Raw genomic sequence first — 23,649 nt, forward strand, 5'->3', positions numbered from 1 at the left:
GAATCTTTCCCCCCACAGGTCACATGGCCAGATATAATTCAATTCTGAACCAGATTCCAAGTCAGTCTGTCTCAGAACGAACTATTCCAGGACCTCCTGGTGAGCCAGGTCGACCAGGATCTCCTGGGTCACAGGGAGAACAAGGAGCACCAGGAAGACCTGGATTTCCAGGCAATCCTGGGCAGCCAGGAAGACCAGGAGAAAGAGGTAGGCTGAATACTTAAAATGTATTGTAATATATATCACCATGGTGCAGTAGTATGATTACTTTACTTACCTGACTTAATTTTATCATGCGAACATAGTTTTCTCTCTAGTTAAGAGCTGGTCCTAAGCCGCAGTGTTTGGGTAATACTGAAAGCTATGGAGACTGCCAATCACCAAGTTAATGCAACCTTTACAGAGTGTGATAGGGTAGAATCACATTTGGGATTGATGCAACCCCTGCTAAGGATTGACGGTCATATGAAGATGCACATGGTGCAAGAGGTTTGCCTTTTGCAGAATTCTGGGGTTGCAGAAATTTACAGCTCCAAATGTGTTTCCTTTTGAAATCTGTTTTTTTGCCCTCCACCCTGCAAATGAAGGCACTATAGTCAAAGAATATCAGCTTCAAAACTGGTAGGTTAGTTCTGGGGAAAAGGTAGAATTTTCTTACCAAATTTGAAATGAATTGGACTAAAGGTTCTTAAATTATCATACCATAATGACACACGTTGATCAGATGGGGAAGGAGTGTACTGTTTGAGAAGGGAGGGCAGGATCAGGGTCAGATGGTAAAAAGGAGAGGATAATGAAGAGGGTGGGGCAAAAAAACAAAAAATTAAATGAAATTATGCAATTAACCAGCCACTTGCCAAACTTCCCCTTCACCCTTTTACCTATATTTATATGATGTCCCTTTGCCCTTTCCTCGGTCTGTTTTGTCTAATTAAATAGCAAACTCTGTGGGGCCTGACTTTTTTCCAATCTGTGAGACATCTGGCATGCTTTGATGTACTTTATAAATAACAACAATAGCCTCACAATGGCACTGTGAAACTAAATCAGTCAGTGTCTATGAAATGCTTTGATATCCTCACAGGGAAGGCACTGCTGAAGAGTCAAGACTCATTGTTCTTATAATTGCAATAACCAATAAGTGGCATTTTAAAAAATTTGGTCCAATGGCTGTTCACATCCTGGAGCTTAATAGGTCAAATGTCCTGTTTGGTAGCCAGAAAACTAATATTATATTGTTCTGAGGAGAACACTTTTGAGTGACCTTTGAACTTGCCATCCCTCCTCCCCCACAAGTCTCTACGCCCTCAAGGCCATAATTCGAATGACTGTAGTGTAAGAGGAGATGAGATTTAAAGTGCAAGCTTGTCAGTGATGGATTTTTGCACTCAAGCTGAACAATGACAGACATTGTTCCAGGGTATCAGGAAAGAGCGAGGAGGGGACAAGAATGGAGGGAGATGGGAAGATGAAACAAACAGGGGACTGACAGAAACTGGATGAGTGAAAGAAAACCAATGTGGGCTGCAGGAGAACTGCCTCCATAGTGTAAATCTTTGCACAGTTTAAACAATTTCTTAGAGTACACAGAAATCGCACAGGGATTAAGCACATTTTTATTAACATAATGAGGGACAAATAATGTTATTGATTGTAAAAATTAATGTGCAAGAAACAGCACGGGCAATACAGCTAGTACAGAAATGACAGAGAACTTAGAATAGTTTGTGATAACAAAATATTGCCGAAGAATGAGGCCCTCACATTCATTATTGCTGCGGATGCAACAGCTGCTGCAACAGAAGATGCATGTTGGGAGGGAGCTTTTGTTAATTTGGATTTGGAAATAAAACAAGTCTCCATTAAGCATGCTGTCAACCACTATTAGTCAGCTGGAGCTCCTCATAGGCTTTTACTTGATTGCCGGCCCCACAAAAGAACTTCTAGGCTTCAACCTGCCCTGGAATCAATGGTTCACCATTTTAAAACATTGCATGGCAGATGATGTCATCTCTTACACCTTTGGGAGATGATAGACAACGCACAGTGTGACTGTGAACACCAGTCACAAACTGTAGACCACATTTTAAATCAGTGCCTGCTTTGGTCATTTGCAGGGGGCATCTCAGACTTACATCAAGCATCTCCCAAAGCTACCTGCTGGCTCACTAATCTGGACATAGTTATTGGAACATCACTAATCGTCTCTCTTGACACACAAAAGAAGAAGTACCATCATGGGGAGAAAATACTGGATAGTAAAGGGCTCTTTAATCTAAGATAAACAAGAACCAATGGCTGGAAGCTGAAGCCAGAAAAATTCAAACTAGAAATTAGTCACAAATTTCTAACAGTGAAGGTGATTAACCATTGGAACAAACGACCAGTGGAAGTGGTGGATTTCCCATCTCTTGATATTTTTAGATTAGGTCTGGTTGCTTTTCTTGAAAATATGCTTTTGCCAAACACAAGTTATTGGGCTCAATACAGGGGCAACTGGGTGAAATGTAATGGCCTGTGATATACAAGATGTCATACCAGATGATCTAATTGCCCTTTTCAACCTTAAACTCTATGAATATGGATCTAAGAATTTCACCCCCAACAGACAATTCTGGAGAAATCTCCACAAGATGGCATTTCCCCCTCTTTGGCTCCCTCTTTTGAGTTTTAGGATTGGAGGAGGCTATCTTAGCCTTAGCTTTTACTCAGGAAGGAATTTAGATCACAAGCAACCTGAAGTAGATTAATTTTCCTATGTTCTGTTGTGCTGTTTTGGGTGCTTGCCATGCATATGACTTCAATGAGAGTTTGCCTGAGTAAAGACTAAATAAAATCCGAGCGAGGACCTCAGGGTTTAGCCCACCGGGTACATGGTTTCTCAGTTTGAATAGACACGTTTCAAATTTGCCATTGCTTATTGATAGAATTTCACCTGGTGTATGTGTGTATGTGAAGGAATAATAATTGAGTGTGGGAAGAGTTGTGGTTTGAAAGCTCTTGTGGCAGTGTATTGCTGGCTTAGTGTAAGCTTAAAATGGGGCTTACACTAAATATCCACATAGATTCCAGATGTTTACTGCAGGCCAGTCTTTTACAGTTTTCATGAACAAAGTAATGCACTCATGCAGACTTTGCCTGCTGCATGTGCCAGCATTTGCTTCCAGAACAAACATGTACTACTGTTGTTTGCAGTGAGGCAAGGTGGGTGAGGTAATATCTTTCATTGCCCCAACTTCTGTTGGTGAAAGAGACAAGCTTTTGAGCTACACAAAGCTCTTCTTCAGATCCAGGAAAGGCACTCAGAGTGACACCGCAAAATACAAGATGGAACAGATTGTTTAGGCTATGTCTACACTTGCAGAGTTTTCGCACTGTCAGTTTCACCGGTGATAGGGAACTGGTAAAAAAAAGAGCGCTGGTTTGTGTTCTCACTCACTTCCACAGGCGTCAGGTCGTGTTCACATTTGCAGCACTTCCATCGCCGATGACAGCAGCGCACTGAGGGCAGCTATCCCACGGTACAGCTCTCTCCATTTTAAGGATAGGTCTTGTGGGAAGGGGGGTGTGTGATGGTGGGGCATCTTGGGGCCCTGCACAGCCTCCCCGCCCCAAACACTGATCAGCTCCAGTAGCTCAGCATTGCTCCAAGCAGGGGATCGTTTGCTCCATGGAGCAGCCATTGTCACCTGGCCAGATGATAAGTGAGCACTTGCCAAGAAAACAGGAAGGGGAGTTTCAAAGTTCCCGGGGCTTTACACAGGGAGGGGTCGATGTCTGTTTACTGGGCATCAGAGCAGCAGAGCTGCAGGCCAGAGTGGTCACCTAGGCACTGTGGGATATCTTCCGGAGGCTAAAAGCTGTGTAAACAGGAAGATCATGTCTTCACTTGCACATCACCGCAAAAGTATCACTGGGAAGAAGTGAACGTCTCTCTCTGAGTTTCACCGCAAAAAGTCATTGGCAAATGTAGACACTCCCGTGGTTTTTGCACAAAAAAGGGACTTTTTGTGCTTTACGTGGCAAGTGTAGACATGACCTTAGCATAAGTGTTTAACACATTTTCTAACAGACCATCCAAGCAGACGTGACCCGTTAACACCTCTGCAGTCCTAGGACAAAAAAGGGGAGTTAGTGGGTTACAGACTGTTGTAGTAAGCCATAAATCCAGTGTCTTTTATTGACACATGGTGTTTAATGTCTAGCAAAGTTATGAATTTAAGCTCCCAGGCTTATCTTTTGAAGGTGTTGTGAAGGTTTCCTTTGAGGACGAGGATTGAAAGGTCAGATATGGTGATCCACTCTCAGAGGAGATAGGGTGTTTTTGTCTTTTATAATTTTTCTGTTTGTTTACTTGAGACTGTAGTGATTGTCTGGTTTCACTCACATAGTTGTTATTGGGGCATTTAGTGCACTGGATGTGATACATCACACATTGTGATAGGCATGTGTAGGGCCCATGGATCTTGAAAGGGCCCAGGAATCTTGGGGAGGAGGGTATTGATCATCGTAGCAGTGGAGGTATGTCTGCAGGTTTCACATCTGGTATTATCATAGGGTCCAGCAAGACTTTGAGTTGGTGAGTCCAGGTCTGTGGGGAGCTTGCTTCTAATGATGAGCTTGGAGAGGCTGGGAGGTTGTTTGAAGGCCAGAAGTAGGGGTTCAGGAAATATTTCTTTCAGGATGTGGTCCCCATCAAGTATGGGTTGTAATTGTTTGATGACACCCTGTATGGGTTCCAGTTTGGGGTGGTAGGTGACAACTAGGGGTGTGAGGTTGGAGGGTTGTTGTTTTTTTCTGGTTTTCTTGAGGTATTTGGGTGGCCCATTCCATGATGCAATCTATTTCTCTAGTGGAGAATCCTAGTTTGATAAAGGTAATTTTAAGTGTGTTAAGGCGGTAGTTCCCAACCAGGGATCTGGGGCCCTCTAGGGGGTTGCGGGCAGGTTTCAGGGGGTCTGCTAAGCATGGCCAGCGTTAGATTCGCTAGAGCCCAGGACAGAAAGCCAAACTCCCACTGTGCAGGTCTGCAGCCCGGGTCCCCAAGCTCTACCACCAGGGCGAAAGCTGAAGCCTGAGCAACTTAGCTTTGCGGTGCCCATTGTGGCGTGGGGCTCTGGGTAGTTGCCCAGCTTGCTACGCCTTAACGCCGGCCCTGGCTTTTATATGCAGTAAAACAGGTGTTGTGACACAAGTGGACCATGGAGTTTTTATAGCCTGTTGGGGGCAGGGCAGAAGGGCTCAGTCAGGGCCGCCTAGAGGATTCAGGGGGCCAGGGGAAAAGCAATTTCGGGGGCCCCTTCCATAAAAAAAAATTGCAATACTATAGTAACATGTGTTTGGAAATGTAAAAAATAACCAGTGAAATACATTCAAAAATTAATTCTTAATAATTTGAAAATACACGAAATACATTATTTAAAAACATTAAATGCTTTAATGGTATGTATACATTTGCAATTACATAATGGGCTGTCGCTGGTGATGGTTGGTGCCAATGGGCTGTCGCTGCCTGGGGGTGGCGCTGCTGTTGCCCAGGGCTGGGTGGGGAGCTGGGCTCTGGGTTGGGGGGTGCCCGGCTCAGAGGGGCTGGGCTCAGAGCTGGGGGTCAGGGCTGTGGGGGGATGGGGTCAGGGGGGTGTCCGGCTCAGAGGGGCTTACCATGCTGCTTACTCCCGCCTCCCCCCTCTCCCGGAGCCTCAGCGTGCTGCGTCCAGGAGTGCCTCTGGACAGTGCTGCAGTAGCATGGCTCCACGGGACCTGAGCTCCCGCCGCTCGGAGCCCCACCCCCTTACCCCGCAGCTCTGAGTGGGAGGAGCTCAGGCCACGCCGCTGCAGCGCTGTCCAGGGACGCCTCCGACATTCTCGTGGGGGCCCCTGCGGGGCCCGGGGCAAATTGACCCATTTGCCCCCCCCCCGCCCCGGGTGGCCCTGGGCTCAGTAAGAAAAAGGTTGAGAACCCCTGTTTTAAGGTATGTATCCTGGACTTTTTCCTTGGAGCATATTCTGTGGTATCTGAGTGCCTGGCTGTAGATAACAGATTTCTTGTTGTGTTTGGGATTGTTACTGATCTGTGAAGGTAAACGTGATGATCTGTGGGTTTCTTGTGTATAGTTGTCTGGAGGGTTCTATTGTTGAAGTCAATCGTGGTGTCCAGGAAGTTGATGCTGGTGCAGGAGCGTTCTAGATAGAGTTTGATGGCTGGGTGGTGGTTCTTGAAGTTGAGATGGAAATCTGAGGGATTTTAAAAAACAAGAGAGAGTCCTGTGGCACCTTTAAGACTAACAGATGTATTGGAGCATGAGCTTTTGTGGGTGAATATTCACTTAGTCAGACTAACACAGCTACCCCTCTGATACTTGAGGGATTTTAGGTCATCAGTCCAGAGAATGAAAATATCATTGATGTCTCTCAGGTGTGTATCATTGGTTGCATGGTGTGTTTGTCCAGAAATTCTTCCTCAATGTGGCCCATGATGAGGTTGGCATACTAGGGAAGCATCCAAGTACCCATGGCTGTTCCCATGTTTGGACAAAGTGTTTGTTGTTGAATGTGAAAATTATGACTGCAGAGTTAATGATCTCACTTCATCTTGAATGATCTCTGTGAAAATATATTAACTACTGCTAAACAGTCTGTTCCACCTTGTATTTAGCTGTGACACTCTGAGTATCTTTCCCGGACCTGAAGAGCTCTGTGTAATCTTGAAAGCGTGTCTCTCTTACCAACAGAAGTTGGTCCAATAAAAGATACTGCCTCCTCCACCTGGTCTCTCTCATGTACTACTGTGGCAGTTTAAATGTATTTGCCTTGCTGTAATACCCACAGCAAAGCTAACAGTGCAATGAAGGGTTCAGTCCCCTTTTTTGCAGCTACCATGGCACATCAACTGTCTCAGTAATACCTAGAAAATATTTTGCATTTGGAATCCAGAGCTAAAATTTGGCACGAGGAATTCATTTTTAAAAGCAGGAGGAATTCAGCCCCGATCACATAAGTATTGTTTAGCATGCTTCTGTGGCAGGCTCCCGCAGGAATTACTGTGTGGGTTGTAGCATATCTGTTCAATCTGGGACTACTTCCCACATATACAGTACAATAAAACCATTCACACAAGGTGTCTCATAGCATTTCACAATGAAATTGAAGGTTACATGGTAACCAAATGCTAGATTTCAAAGAGAAGTCTTCCGCTCAGACGTATAAAAGGGATAGAACTTCAGGAGCCCTGAGACCAGCAGGCAAAATATTGCTTTGCTAAGAAGTGCAGAAGAAAGAACACTGGGGTAACATTTTCAAAAGTGCTGGCGTAACTTAGAAGCTCAAGTCCCATTGCTTTTCAATAGGATTGGGAATTTTAGGACCTAAGTTACTTTTAAGAATGGGATTTGGGCATTTTTGAAAATTTTACCCTGGCCATTTGTGACTTTAAACAATGGGATAAATGTTAACATCTGTTCTAAGGAGCTTAGTAAGCTGAGGGAAAATGTCAAATAAGCAAAACAGAACCCAGCCACTGGTCATGAGAAGAGCAAGACTTTAAAAATGAACATGACATCATCCTGGAAGCCAGTGTGAGGACTCCGGAGTAGGAGTTGCATGCTAAGCGGTCAGAATCCTGGCTGTTGAGTTGCTATGATAGTCTGCCAATACTCTTTGGCAGGAAATGAAGAATTACAGTAATCAAGTCTAGCTGTTAGAGAGGCGTGAATTCCAATCTCCAGGTCAGGGCTGCAGGGATTGGGGTGTACTCTGGTAATATTTCTCAAATGATAAAAGGAACATTGGTAACACGTTTAACACGTTCTGACATAGGCCTTAGTCTAATGTTACCCCCTGACGTCGAAGAAGCGGCACTGCATTACAGCCATCAAGTGGTGAGGTGGCCACAGGCACTGAATTTAATCGTTGCGCACAGCTAAAAGAAGCATTTTATTTTTAATGGTAGTGAGTTTTTAAAAGATTTTGACTGCCATACATTCATGGGTGAGACATAAAGAGTTAAAGCCACAAAAGGATTTAGGCACAAAATTTCAAACCTAATCCCTGCTCAGCTGGTGCCTACATTCCCTAGATGCCTACATTTCTTCTGGTAAAATCCCTAAGGTAGCCAAATTTCTGCTGCTGGGCACATGCACAGCTACCTTGGTCCTGATGCCTGAGTGCCTAAGCTCCAGGGAGATCTTCATACTAGGCAGTGCCCCACCTATCTCGCATAAGGCCTTGCACGAAATGATGGTACGGGTAGTGAAAAGTGGAACAGTTTCAACAGGAGAGATTGAGAGAGATCTTTCCCAGGGTACTCCTATAGCCTAGTGTCGGGGGTTCAAATCTCTGCCCCACATCTGGTAGAAGGGGGTTTTGAAGGAGTACGGCAGAAAGGGATCTAGGGGTTATAGTGGACCACAAGCTAAATATGAGTCAACAGTGTGATGCTGTTGCAAAAAAAGCAAACATGATTCTGGGATGTATTAACAGGTGTGTTGTGAGCAAGACACGAGAAGTCATTCTTCCGCTCTACTCTGCTCTGGTTAGGCCTCAGCTGGAGTATTGCGTCCAGTTCTGGGCACCGCATTTTAAAAAAGATGTGGAGAAATTGGAGTGGGTCCAGAGAAGAGCAACAAGAATGATTAAAGGTCTTGAGAACATGACCTATGAAGGAAGGCTGAAAGAATTGGGTTTGTTTAGTTTGGAAAAGAGAAGACTGAGAGGGGACATGATAGCAGTTTTCAGGTATTTAAAAGGGTGTCATAAGGAGGAGGGAGAAAACTTGTTCACCTTAGCCTCTAAGGATAGAACAAGAAGCAATGGGTTTAAACTGCAGCAAGGGAGGTCTAGGTTGGACATTAGGAAAAAGTTCCTAACTGTCAGGGTGGTTAAACACTGGAATAAATTGCCTAGGGAGGTTGTGGAATCTCCATCTCCGGAGATATTTAAGAGTAGGTTAGATAAATGTCTATCAGGGATGGTCTAGACAGTATTTGGTCCTGCCATGCGGGCAGGGGATTGGACTCAATGACCTCTCGAGGTCCCTTCCAGTCCTAGAATCTATGAATCTAGAATCTATGAATCTATGAACTCATGAGTGCTCTAACCACTGGGCTAACAGTTGTAAGGGGGGCTGCTGCATCCTCATTTATTTATTTTATTTTATTTTGTAGAAAGGATTTTGGTGCCTAACTCCATGAGAAGCGTGTGATGCTATCTCAGGGTTCTCAGGACTGAAAGATGCCCAGTTACCAACCTGCCTGAGAGAGAGACTCGTTTGTGAATAACTAGTTGTCAGGTCCCTGACACCACCAGTCTGCTAGCCATCCGAACAAAGTCCTCAGTCTGCCAGCCCCTCCTTTGCCTTGCACCCCAAATCCTAAGCCCCTCTGAAAGCATCCCCCTGTAGTATCCAGCCCCTGTCACTGGACACACTATTTTACCAGAGTCCCTGTTCCCAATGGAATAGTATAAACATAGCTTAACTGGTACAACTCATGATTAGGTCTTTTATAACGCCACACCACAAAGATATATTTATAGTGAAACAACCATATGTTTGTTATCAAAGATTAAGATTTAAGAGCTACCGAGGAAGGATAATAGAAACAAAAATAATTACATATAAAACAAGAAGTATAACATGCTTACACTTAATTTTATTTAAACAGTCTAAAATTCTTGTCTGAAGTAGTTTTTCAGTAGGGGGATCACCCGTTATTTTAAGGGATGTTCCTTGACCATTTTAAACATTAAATGGCAGTTTATGATCATTGCATTGTATACTCGAGGGGAGTAAAAACATACACTTGAGAGCAAAATACATGATATGTGAAGAGAAATGACGTTTCCTTAAAATGTCCCTTATTTTTCATGTGCTTTCTCCTATTTCCATCCAATAAAGGTGGTCACCCTATCTCTCTCCTAGAGCTTTCTTGAAGTGTTTCCAACCAGGACAGGTTGGGAATCCCATTATCATTAATGTAATTGTACTGCCCAATTACATCTTCAAGTGCAGGATAACAGGGTGCCATCCCTGTCCCCAGGTATAGTCCAATATACCTTTGAAGGCAGCGCACCCCACAGCCCAGAGAAAGCTCTTTTACCCCTGCTATTCTCCTCCTGTTACGTCTCACTGCCCTCCTTCTGCATTTAGCTCAAAGGGGTGATTGTGAATGAGCCAATACTCAATTTATATTTCAACAGACAGACCATTTCAGCTGGTCTGGCAGGAAACCAGTTTTTCATTGGGAATAATACCTTGATAGAAACAGTCAGGGCATTCTGTCAGTACATAGCCATAACATTTTAAAACATCATGAGTACATACATTCACAATGATATGAATGACCAGCACGATCCTGGCTTTGGTTTTGGTTTTGGTATCTTACATGACCCTTTTTATAGATAAATACCATGTCAGAGATGTAGTGGATTCTGTCCACTACAAATGAGTATGTCAGGCCTGTCAGGGGCTACTGTTACAGAGCAGTGATCCCTTTGCCACTTGCCACTGAGAGTTTGTTAGGGTCACAGCCGTTCATGGCTGTGAATCTTTAAGCAGAGGGAGGTGCCTCTCTTGGGCCCAGACTTAGGTGCCCAACTCCCTTTGAAGGGCAGGGCTTAGGCTATGCTCCTCTCCTTGGCGTTTCCTATTGGCTAGCTTAGCAACTCCAGCTTAGCATGCCAGCTTGTGTGACTCTTATTCTTTGCTGCCCAGTGGAATCCTAGGCTTCCTACACAAGGCATGGGGAGCATTAGATGTTGGCATAGGTGCTGACTTCCTCTCTACCCAGGGGGGTGCTTGACCCGCAACCCCCTGCCCTGGGCCTGTCCCAACTCCACCCCTTCCTCCAAGCCCCCATCCCTGCCCCGCCTCTTGGCCACTGTTGGAAGACAGGATATTGAGCTAGTTGGACCATTATTTGGACCTAATATGGCCATTCTTAGGTTATTTTCTTATGTTGGTATAGCTGCTTTATAACAAGTGTATGAAAGGATGCTATAGGAGTAGTTCAGGAGATAAAAAGTATATTAATGTAGGGCTTTGTCTACCCCACTGGCTATGTGGTCTCCTATGACATAGGTCAGATACTGAGTTGACATCTTCAGGGGAAGTTCAGCCATGTTGGAAGGGGTGGGGGTGGAGGTACCTAACTCACCTGCTATGGCAGGAGAGACATCAGAGCTGCATGGAACTGGTGACCTCAGACTGGGCCTTATTACCTGTTCTTGGGACCAGATTCAGTACCTCATTGTAGGTTCTTTCCATTGTTCTTAAAGGGGCTGCAGTGGCCCCCTGAGGACTCCTGCCACTGCAAGGGTGGTATAGGACCAACACAGGTCCTGCTTTAGAGGCTGGGAGTTGGTGAAGCACATAGTGGCCTGGATGTTCTGGGCTGCGGCACACTACAGAGACAGCAGTGGCTTCCTCTTAATTTATTCCAGAGGCTGCATTGGGGCAGGCTGGAAGTAGAGAGGCCTAAAGCCACCTTTGCTGGCCCCCTGCTGCACCTTCTCTGCTGATCCTCCTGGGCAGTGTGGCCTGTGCTTCCTCTCTCTTTACCCTGCTGGCGCCATACTGGGAGCAGGCCCTAGGAGAGTTCTGACCTCTTTGGTAGACTGTCTGTAGCAGGAGGGAGAAATGGGATCCCACCCCTTTCAATACTAAACACCAGTCTGTGGAAAGATGAGTGAGACAAGCAGCTGGTTTATAAAGACCTATGTTCAAGCTGTTGTTCTGATTGTTAATATTTCAATAGGTTTACCAGGCGAGAAAGGAGAAAGAGGCAACCCGGGTGTTGGAACACAAGGGCCCAGAGGCCCACCAGGGCCTGCAGGTAAAGTTATCACTCTCCGGAGCTCTTAGGGTTAACACACAGCTGTAACCCATCCTAGTATTTGCAGGCCAGTTGAGATTTTCAGGGGTCTGTCGAGCACCTTGCAGGCTTAGGCGGCAGGACCCTTTGTATCCCAAATCTATATTGGGCACCTCAGTGTCACAATGCTTGTGTCAAGACATCACAACCCAGCATCACAACATGATGACACTGTCAGTCACATACATATTCTCCCTTTGCCTGCAATAAACCCCTTGTCCACAGGACACGTGTTTTTGTGGAATAAGGAGTGGCTGCATTTGGTTTCTTACTGAAACATTTATGACTGCTGGAAAGGTTTATACTAAGTTCATAGAAAAATATACATGGTGAAATCCTGGCCCAATTGAAGTCAATGGAAAAAATAGATTTGACTTCAGTAGGGCCAGTATTTCCCGCACTGAGTATATTGCTAGAAAGGTAGAGTATTCCATGTGTGTAATACGAAATGGAGGAGGTAAGGGAGCCTGGACTATCCTCCCCAAAGAGTTACCTGACAGTTGGTGCAATCTGCTGAGCCTTAACTGCAAAACATTTGCTCATCAGAAGTATTATAATAAACTTTAAGGATAAAAAACAAAACTCTCTCTGGTAGGGAGGACTTAGCAGTATCCAGACAGTATGTGAGGCTCATCAGCAGTAGGGAAATCATCCAAAATTCTTCCCAGTTTGCTGGGGGAGTTCCCAGGAGTCCCTTTCTCGTTAGTGAAGCTGTCTCTCTGGGTATTTATAGCACTCTCAGAGTCATGGTATCCTAGCAGGTGCTTCTAGTGCTGCCAGGATGCTCTAAAGGCAGTGCTTTTACTGAGGATGCTAGTTATTTGTTTCATGCATGTACTTTATGCAGGACCTTCTGGTGAAAGTCGAACTGGCAGCCCAGGGCCACCAGGATCCCCAGGCCAACGAGGCCCACCTGGTCATACAGGTGTTCCTGGTCCACAGGGTCCTTCTGGCCAACCCGGCTACTGTGATCCTTCTTCTTGTGCTGGGTATGATGTGGGAGGTGAGTACATTTCTTCAGTGTAAATAGTCTTTATTCAGCCTTCAGGAGTCAGCTTTGTAGATGGGGTGGGATGAGAAGGAAGTGTAGTGCTTTTACCAACAGCCAAAATAATGGAGGCCTTTGATAAAACCTTGCATTAAAATGTGATACCCCTTGAAAAGCTATGGGTCTAGTTCTCCTCTAATTTATGGATTTATACTAAGAGAAGAGTGTAACCGAGTAAGAAACAAGAAAATTCACATCAAACTCAGAAAGCCTATATCATGAATGAAGTGCATCAGTATTGTCCTGTGTGTGTATGTGGCACTGTCAGATTGTATGCGTCCACTACATGTCAACTGAATGTTTTATTTGTTGAGTCTCCATTTTCTAATGTTTGTGGCAGTGGAGTCTTGTAGTCTTTGAACATATTACCCAGTTTCCTCATTCATGTGCTTCTATATAGCATGAAAGCATGAACTCTACTAAACAAAAACTACTGAAACCTGAAAGAAGGATGCACGTGCTCATCAATAACCAATGAAACATAATCCAGAAAACAGGATCTTTTCTAAAATCCCTTCTGTAACATTTAGGGATCCTGTATCATAGTGTTTTCCATTATAATATATAGAGGCAATGGAAGGAAATTAACAGGAATAATGACACAATCATGATACTGGACTTTAATTTTAATTTTCTGTTTTAGTAAGATATTAGTCACTACAAATGTAATATATGAGATAGTTTAGTTTGTATGTTTTACTGATCTGTATATTTTTGTTGTTCGTCTCTTCCCATCCTTTTCTCCTCTCTACCCCCACCCTCTATTGTTCATTTCCGATTTGAAGGCCCAATCCCTTACAATGGCTTCCACTCCAGAAGGTGAAAGGCTCATTCTGGTTGCATTTTTCCTTTCATTTGGCTGAAGGTCAGAAATGAATACTGAGCTGCCCTATACTTTACATCAACAATATTGACCGCCACTAACAGACTTTGTGTTACTGCTGTCTATGCACTTCTCTTCCTTTCCCTGTTAAAATTAAAATTTGCCTGACCTTTTCTGTCCATTAATAATAGATTCTAGGACATAATTGGAATCTAGTAAAGCAGACAAATTGCTTTAGTAAATAATAAGCACAATGGTGTAATTTTTGGTGATGGTGTCCAACTAACTTGGCTGTCGAGTGGTAGGTTTGTTTCCAATCTCTCCTGCTTATTAATTGTGTTAAATGTTTTCAGTGTTTCTTTTTGTGAATTAAATGTATTATATTTAAAAAGATGTAATATTCCAATTTCCTAATTATTACTTTAATTTTCTGCTCCCCTTCTTTTGTGGTAACCATATAAATATTCTTGCTGGTGGTGGGTCAAGGTGGATACGGTGATACAACTGATCAAGACATCCCAGTAGTTCAATTGCCACATAACTCCTACCAAATCTATGACCCAGAGGAACTTTATGATGGTGAGCAACAGCACTATATAGTTCATGGGTCCTACCCCCAACCAGCCCAATATCCCCAGTCCTCCTATCCAGAACCTCATCTTGCTCAACCAGAGTTTACTCCTGTTCAGGAAGAGATGGACGCCATCGAAATGAGATCTCCTGGAATTAGTCGTTTCAGAAGGCAAATATCAAAAAGAAGTGTGAATGCTCCAATACGCAAGAGGGCAATTGAAAAAAACACTTAAGGAACTGTTAAAAGGTGAAATTTATGTGCATATAGTTTTAGGCTTGTGTCCAGTTGCCTAAATTATCATCATGGAAAATGGTTACAGGCTCATATGTTAAAGGGAAAAAAATTGTACACAACCATCTCAACAGAACAAATAATGGTAATTATGTTGCATGCCAGAAACTATTAGTATTTTAGTGGGTTGGTGCTAGAAGATTAAAAGGTCATTTATAGACCTTTGAGACTCTTGTGTACTGTTTGACACATTATTCAAACTGTATCTAAAAAAAAAAAAAGCATCACAATAGCTGGTGTAATTAAGACAATTCAGAAAAGTTAATTCAGTAGTATCTTGCTGTCCATGTTTCTCCATATGATTTGTTCTATTAATATTTTGATAAATTGCTTTCCTAGCAGAGTAACCTTACTAAATTCATAGACTATCAGGGTTGGAAGGGACCTCATCACTGAAGAGATGCATATTTAGTAGGTTTCCTTATACCTGGCTGTTACATCCTTTCACAAAAAAGTCTTATGTTAATGGGATTTTTTTCACAGTATCTATTCAAAATACACAATGTTCGATGGGAACATGCTGATAATTTATTGTGAACCTATTTCAATTGTTTTGTACGGAAATAAAGGTTGCAAACTTTTATAAGTTAACATTCCATTTTGTTGATTTTAGCTCCAACTATTTGGACTAAACTTCAGATGACAGCATGTAAAGGCAGAATATAGATACTTTCCAATTACAACCATTTATTTTTGCCTTCAGTGTAGTATCATAATGACAAAAGAAGTAGAATGGGACACTTGTTTGTTTTGCTCTACAAAATGCACACAGTTAAAGTTAAATTTGTATTTATTACTTGAAAACTACTAGTAGAAGACTAAATATGAATCAGAAGTCAGAATGTGAAATATAGATTGACTATACAGCATGTGGACACTGGATCTTGCATATGGGTACCAAACTAGTAGCAAAGGACTAGAATCTGTAACTGCAAAACAATTTGGTCAGCTAATCCTGGCACAGTGCAACCAGTCAAGATACAAATCAATTCACATAATACTATACTTCAATCTATAATAACTGTGATACAGGAGGGCCAGGGAGCAGTGGTAGAGTGAAATATATAAACCCAAGGCTAATTAAGGAGTGGTTTCCTGTAGATTAGGGAGGGTGACTACAGGTAAGGGTGGCAGTCAATTAAGGCCCTGTCAGGAACCTAATAAAATCCCCCTACTTCAGACAGACAGAGAGGAGGAGGAAGGAGAGAGGTCTGGAGCTTGGAGGTGTGATGTGAGACTTGAAAGACCAGAGAACCGAAGTAAGGGAGACCCTGCCCCAGAAGGGAAGGGAGACTCCCTCCCCCAGCGTCTAAGGATTGAAAGTACCCCACCCAAGGGGGAAAAGGGTAAGAACCCACAGGGGTTGAGAGGGGCTGGGGCTCCGAGTAAGGAGCAAACCCAGACCCCTCCTCTGCTTCCCTCCTTTACCACCTTCCTGGGCAACAAGCAGGGCCCTTGGCACCCCAAGACCAGGGGCAAGGGGTAGCATCTTAGCCCCCCGCCAAGAAAAGCGCAGAACCCACCACACTAACATCTAACATCGGCCATTTTGTCACATAATGCACATAAATATATTTTGCCATTTTACAACTCAAATCAGAGTTCTGACCAGAGTAAGCAACAGTTATGTTAATCTTAATGATAAAACCTCTTATAGGATTAAAAAAGAGTAAGTTGTGTACCTTATAGTAATTGGAGGTTCTTCAAGATGTGTGGTCCTTACCTGTGGGTAGTCATGTGCTCCATGTGTCCAGAGTAGGGAATTCTGAAAGCTGTGTCTGTTGGTGCCCTTTATCTCCTCGGTTGGGGGCACTCTCCAGTTCCTTCTCTACCACGAATCGAAAGATGAGCCAAAGCAGATGGGATGGAGAGCAGGGAGTGGAATACAGATAGGGACCACACATCTCAAAGAACCTCCAGTTAATCTTCTCTTTGAGGGCTGGTCCCTATGTGTATTCCACTGTGGGTGATGGACAAGCAGTACTCAGCAGGTGAGGCAGTTGGTCCGTCCTTGCCTTTATCTACTTTTTTGAAGCTTGAGGTTAGGAAGGACTCATGTGTGGACCAATGGACACTGCTTTCAAAAATTCTCCAGCTACATGGATACCCACAGTGGAATAGACATAGGGACTAATGCCTAAGACTACTTACAAACCTCTCAGAAACAAGATTATTTGTATTACAGTAGTGATTAATCATGGACCCAGGCGCCATTGTGCTAGGCACTGTAAAAACATTCTAATTTAATAATTACTCCAATTTTTAATTCTTATCCACAACTGATCGCTTTGGACTATGTTTTGTCTATTCTTATGCTTCTTAAATGCCTGTGTGTTGGGCTAAGAGATTGCATGGCAAAGATGAAGCAATTGACACCAGGGTTATTGTTGAGCATAGCTCATCTTCCTTCCCCTGAAAAAGGCCAGCGTGTGTTCATTCTCATCCAGCTATGGACTGTCAGTCTCTGCTTGCACCCCATGGTGCGTCCTCTTAGCTCATCAAGATGAAGGGAGGTGACTCATTAGCATTTAATCTACAACAAAGTTGTATATTTTTGCTGTACAGTCTCAAAAACCTCTGGCCCAAAATTAGGCCCCAATTTACCAGAGTGTATGTATATACATAGGAGTAAGGCCATCCCTGTTCATCTCCCAGTGCTCTTCCCAGTAAGATAACCACGTATGTTTATATTCTGAACTTCAATTTCTGCATTTTTCAGAGTAGCAGCCGTGTTAGTCTGTATCCATAAAAAGAACAGGAGTACTTGTGGCACCTTAGAGACTAACAAATTTATTAGAGCATAAGCTTTCGTGGACTACAGCCCACTTCTTCGGATTTCTGCATTGTTATTTCTTAGCCCTCTAATTCTTACCATTCTCCTGCAATTAGGTCAGGGTAAGTTATGAAGCGGGGGATTGAAGAGGGTGCACAGTAAATTTCTCTCTGGGACTTCTTGCATTTTATGGAAGAATGGTGGAATGGCATAGAATAATTGACTGACTACATTTCATGGCAGGATGTATGCACATTCAACGATATTAATTCCTTGCCAGAAAACACTCAAGTCTGCCTCCCACAGACTAGCCGAAATAATTTTTTTTCTTCCAGACAAATTAATATGAGGAAGTATTGAATACTAACTTTCCCAACTACACCTTTGAAGTTATTTTCATGATCTAGTTTATAGATTCATTAGCAAATTATAAGAGATGCACATACAGGCAGCTCCCTGTGTAGCACCCCTCTCCACCTGGTTACCTCCTTTAATGGCAATCCGCTTATAGGTTTTGATAGACAAGTCTGGGTTCTTTTAGATCCCGCCACCCACTAAGCAGGGTGTATCTTTTTTTCCTATGAAATTATTTGGCGGTGCCTCCACCCCCCTCGCTCCTTCCTGGCAGGGTCACCAGGGCAGCTTGGGCAGAAAATTCTAACTACAGAGTAATCCCCACTTACTTGCCAGATAGTTGGAGACTTCCAAGAAATAACACAAACACATAAAAATATATTCAACACAATAATTATATTAAACAGGAGACAAATACACCATAACAGCGTGAAACACTATTTTTAGGGTCACCGGTGCCCACACTGAAAATACCCATGAGTTGATGTAACAAGTGTAAAATTAGTGTGTCCCCCCCCCCCCCCCCGGCAGCCCTGTTCCCCTCACCACAAAGGGGTGCAGGGCTCAAGGTGTAGGTTATACAACTACACTGACATCCAAACTGTAGCTTCCTAGCCCAGCCTCGAGTCACACACTCAGCAGGCAGCTTCCCTGGACTAGCAGCCAGATCAGAGCTGACCATGTGGTGACTGGTCTCACCTAGGGAGCTGGAGGGTGAACCCAGCCTGGCTGGGGAAATTTCCCAGCAAACACTACAAATTGGGAATCATCAGTGGGGAAGGAAAAACCCAGCTGAGGGATCTGCTGTCAGGTCCCTAGAAGCCTGTTCTCAGGGGGAACCCCGCATGCAGGCCTGGGACTCACCAGCTCCCCACACAGCCAGTCCTGCCCTTGCCCGGGCTGGCTTCACACTCCTCCAATGGCTTCTTCCCTTTCCCGAACTGCCTGGGAGGTGCATCTCACTCCCTATTGGTTGTCGGGCAGACTCTGAGTTTGCCTTGGCTCCTCCTCCCTGAGCTACCAGCAGACAGAGCTCCAGGAATCTATGTAATCTCCTTGTGGGGGTTACACTTGTATGAGCTGTTTTTAACTAATTCTGTATAGCAAATAGGTACCAGTATAACATTAAGATGTCAGAGGACAGTTATACCAATTTTTTTTAAATGCTGGGCTATAGTGAGTCAAATTCTGCAGTCCTTAATCAGGTAATATCCCTATTGGGATTAGGCCCTAACAACTTTAGAATGCATACTGAGCCCGAGAGCTCTAAAAATGTGTCCAAAAATGTTTGTATGTAGTTGGTAGGCTACTAAAGTATTTTCACACATTAGTACTTGTTTTAACATTTTGAAGATGGCCATTGCATCTTTCCTTGTAACAAAATTCAAAATACAAACATTCCTAATGCTAACACTTGAACCTTTTCTAAGTACTACTTAAACATTTTTAACTTCATTATGAAATCCAGAGAATCTCACCAACTGTATTGAATTGAAGTTAGTTTGCTAGTAGTATGACCAGATGAAACAGCAGCAAAAATAAACTAATCAGAATTTTGTAGAAATATTGTGCAGAGAGGATATCTCTATTTGTATGAGATTTGGGCAGGACTTAGTGAACCCAATAAACCTACTTAAAGCCACAGTCTCTAATGTTTGAGTTAGAAAGAAATTCATGTTACTGTAACTGCAAGGCTAGGAAATTAATATACTGTTGTCTACACAAAGAGCAGTTGAGCAGTAAAATGTATAGTCAGTCAGATGCAAGGCAGAGTGCTATCGATCTGCTTTAGACTTTGGATTCAATGCTGAATAAACTCAAATCCACTCAACTGGTTTCCTTTCATTAAAGGGATTTTTTCTGGTCTGCATTGCCACTCATGTAACTAGCCAGCTCAAAGGTACACCTCAGTAAATCCCAGCCTACAGATTTGCCTTTCTAAAGAGGTTTCCCCAGAGCATACACTGAAAAATTCAGAGGGAATTATTTACCTGTCAGAGGTGCCTATCATGTTGGTATCTAAGCTCCAAAACCAGATATACAGAAACTATGAAAAGACCAGAAGATGGCCTCTCTCTATCTTTCACTAGAGTTCAATGATGTGTGTTGTATTTTGTTGTTGCTGAAAGGTTTTTTACTTAGAAAAGTGGGTCTAAAGCAGCATACAGTATGATGTTACCAATGCTTTACAGCATATACTTTGCTTATAACAAGCCTGCCATTCTTAGCTCTGATGACGTAACTCAGCATTGCGCCCTCAGAAGTTAAGGGAGCTACATCAGTTTGAGAATGGCCCATTAACTAAATGTACTCAAAATTACATCCCACACTGAATCAGTAAGCTCTTTTGAGTGACTGGCAGTAGATAATATTTCACTTGACCAGAGCTCAAAAAGCCGGGATCATTGGTTAAGGTCTACTTGGGATGATCCTAAAATAAAATTGAAATGTTTTTCCTAACAGGTTAACTAGAGCATTATGAATTAAAGATTCAGGATGTCAAAATGCTTACCGGTAGTTGTGTATATTATGTACAAATATATTATGTACATAGACTGTGATTGTGACAGCAGTCTAGGGGGTTTAGACACATTGCACATTAAAGTTAATAGATGTGTCTAAAACCCTTAAATCAGTTTGATAAACTCAACCCACTATATCAGAAGGGTAGCCGTGTTAGTCTGGATCTGTAAAAAGCAACAGAGTCCTGTGGCACCTTTAAGACTAACAGATGTATTGGAGCATGAGCTTTCGTGGGTGAATACCCACTTCGTCAGACACATGTCAACCATTACACACACACACACACACACACACACACACACACACATTATATATAATAAAATTTCAATTTCACTGCAAGGTAAACTAATCCTATCTCCAGAGTGAAGCCCCCCTATTAATAACCCCACTATAATGTAAATTCAAATAATTCTTAGATTAGTAATATAGACTCAAGCCTCCCTCAGAATGAGGAGGCTCATCGGGACTCTTTGCTCCATGTACGGGATTAACAGTTGCAGTATATAATCACTGTGCTAGTTATATTCTTGCTCCATATTTTTCAAATACTGGCATCAACCACAATGGAACAATTCTCCCTTCCTCCTCCCACACATAAATCCTTTTAATACACAAGTTAGAGGATAACTTTGAGGCAATACAATGAGTATTAGTAATATTTCACATTATGAATTAATTTATGTATTGTGGTTCACAACGTGAGCCTATATTTACAGTTTAGTCAAGCAAATATTAAAATTGAGGTGAGATTTACTGGCTTACCATAATCAAAGTACTACATACACACAAGTTAATATATGTGAACCTAGTATGTCCTCTGATGATAAATAAGTGGTAGTGCCCACCTAACAAGTCATAAAAATATTTTATTTGGCATTTGTGCACTTGCCAAAAAAAGTAAAAAAGACAGATGCTCTGGCTCAACATTTCCTCCAAAATCCAGTCACCTGAATCCTGAGAGTTACAGACTTTGCCAGATGGTCTAATAAATTAAAGTTGCTGATTGTGAAGTATTTAACACAGGATGAATGGCTGAAACCATCCAGTGCCTACCTATAAATATACTGTATCCTCACATAAAAAAAGAGGGCTTATTTCAAGAAGTTGGATGCTTTTTAAAAAAAACAAAAATACTCCTTCTATGTTAATGACTGAAATTAGGTTGCGAGATCACTGGCTAAGAATGTTTCCTAAAATAAGTCCATTTGAATGCCAAAGAAATGGCCAATGTGAAAAATACATTCTCTTATGCTCCGGATATAGAAAACGGAGCCAAAATTTCCTTGAGAGACTAAAAGAATAAAAACGGGCATACAAGTAGTCCTGCATCCTCAACCCCAACGGCAATACTAGATTAAGGGCTTAATTCCATCACCACCTTCACTTAGGAGCATTGTGTATACGTAGCCCTATCGACTTCAGAGGGGTAGTTTGTGGGAATAAAGTACACTTTTGAGTAAAAAGATTTGCTGTAACAGGCCTGTAATTTTTGCCTTAATTTGCATCACTGAACAGTTATTTTGCTCATCTTCAGTTTCATTGTTTGGGATCAGTAAGAAAAATGCCACACTGCTGTACTTGTGTAAAACAACCTAATTTTCCTAAGACAGGTTTGAAGGACAGATTTTGGTTTGAAAGGAAAGAGGAAAACGCTCTATGTAATCTATTTGGTTTTCACAGTTGGTGTGCTATGCAGGATTTTTCTGGTTTCAATGGGCTCTTTGTCTACTGAAGTCAGCCCAGTGCTGAGTTGCCATCCACGCTTGCCCTTCCTCAGTTACCCAGGAAAAAATATTTTAAGATTAGGCACAGCTCAAGATGTACATTTCTGTGGCTAAGTGCTGAGCTATGGACACACGATTTTGCACTAAAATTGAGACCGGGTGCAGTTTTTCTCTAATTTTTCAAAGTAGCAACATTTATTTTAAGGCAGAGATGGTCAAGTGGACACCACCCCTCTGTCACGGTGTTAGTGTCCCAGGGCACCTAGGGGCCAAGATGGGGCCATTGCCCTCACCCAGCCTCTAGTTTGCAGTGCCCAGGAATTCTGCTACACTGGTCTGGTTGTAGGAGGATCAGTCCCCTGGCTGTGTCTCAGATAGTCCACCCTCTTCCAGGGTTGTCAACAAACATGAAGAAATGAAACATGACTGTTCCAAAGGGGTGGTAGGGCCCTTTCTTCAGAGGGTCTCTGGTATGCTGTGGCCCTAACCAAGTGTAGAAGCTAGTCTAAAAAACAGTCCCACAGTAGTGGTTCAGCATCAGGCCCTTCCTTCCTTCAGGGAAGGAACCCATTGGTTGCCAGAAAATCTTGCCTTCAGCCAGCCCTTTAGGAGCTGAAGATTGGAAGCTGGCTCTCCTCTATGGTCTGCCTCCAGCTATGCGGTACTCTCCCTTTTTTAAGCCCTTCCCTCTGTGTCTGACATCTCTCACAGATGTGGCGGGGCAGGATTGATTGAGCCCAGGATAGTTTATTAACCCAAAGCTGCGCCATGAAGTGTTTGTAGAACCCATCACGCCCTCCCATTTGTAATAATATAACCTCCAGTTACAATGAACAGTGGTAGCATTGGAAAAGTAGTATTAGGAAAGTATTTAGTTGTCATTTAATGTGATTTAGCAGGTAGAAATAAAATAGTGTCAGTACCATGCCACCATCCAGCTCTTTGCAGACTACTGCAAAGTGCACAGCAGACTAACAGTGGTCTATGAATTACAGTTTGGGAACTTTTAGGCTAGTACAAGGAAGAGTAGTCCCCATTCTGTCCGGGTGTTATTTAAATGTCTTAAAACTAAGTGAACGGCTTACAATATTAACTTTTAGGTTACGCTGATGCTAATATTAATACAATACTATGGAAACTGCAGGTTCACTTAAGGCCACAGTTAGCAAAATCTCTCCTGACTTCCATTCAGCATGTCTTCAGAATCTGGAAAAGGTTTTCTGAAGAACTGGGCATAAAAGATTATGTCACAATACAGTTTTATGTGCACTCAGTTTAAAAATGTTTAGTTATAAATCAACATGCAGAAGTGACAAATGACTTCTTTATATAGCACAAATCAAAGTTTCCTGAAGCTCCAAAAAAGGCTATGCAAGTATTAAAGGAGTTCTAAAATACTTGTCTTGATTTTTCTTAAAACTGGACTTTGCATTTTATTACATCATAAAATGCGTGAAAATAAACCATCTGCTTTGGCAGGACAGTAAAATGGTTAATTTACAGTTACTGTATAGTTCATGGGAGTGAAATGTCCATAATTATTCACTGCTATTATTCCTTGAGAAAAGGAGACACAAAGTTCTGCCGCTTTTAATCTGAGAGTACTGACATTTAAGTTAACAACGCGTTTCCATTAGATGTAAATACGCAGAAAGATAACTGGAATTCTATG

General features: G+C 42.7%; 1 protein-coding gene across 1 annotated transcript in view; it reads left to right on the forward strand.

Annotated features, from left to right (window-relative positions):
• The window catches only part of COL14A1 (collagen type XIV alpha 1 chain), a 165,157-nt gene extending 149,963 nt beyond the window's left edge, over window positions 1-15,194 (forward strand). The window contains 4 exon segments of the mRNA XM_024108240.3: window positions 19-207; window positions 11,751-11,828; window positions 12,715-12,870; window positions 14,225-15,194. Coding sequence (XP_023964008.2) covers window positions 19-207; window positions 11,751-11,828; window positions 12,715-12,870; window positions 14,225-14,544 — 743 coding nt within the window. The 3' untranslated portion in view covers window positions 14,545-15,194.
• Window positions 15,195-23,649: the final 8,455 nt, after the last annotated feature.

The sequence above is a fragment of the Chrysemys picta genome, chromosome 2, assembly GCF_011386835.1.
Source record: "Chrysemys picta bellii isolate R12L10 chromosome 2, ASM1138683v2, whole genome shotgun sequence".
NCBI classification, from domain to species: Eukaryota; Metazoa; Chordata; order Testudines; family Emydidae; genus Chrysemys; species Chrysemys picta.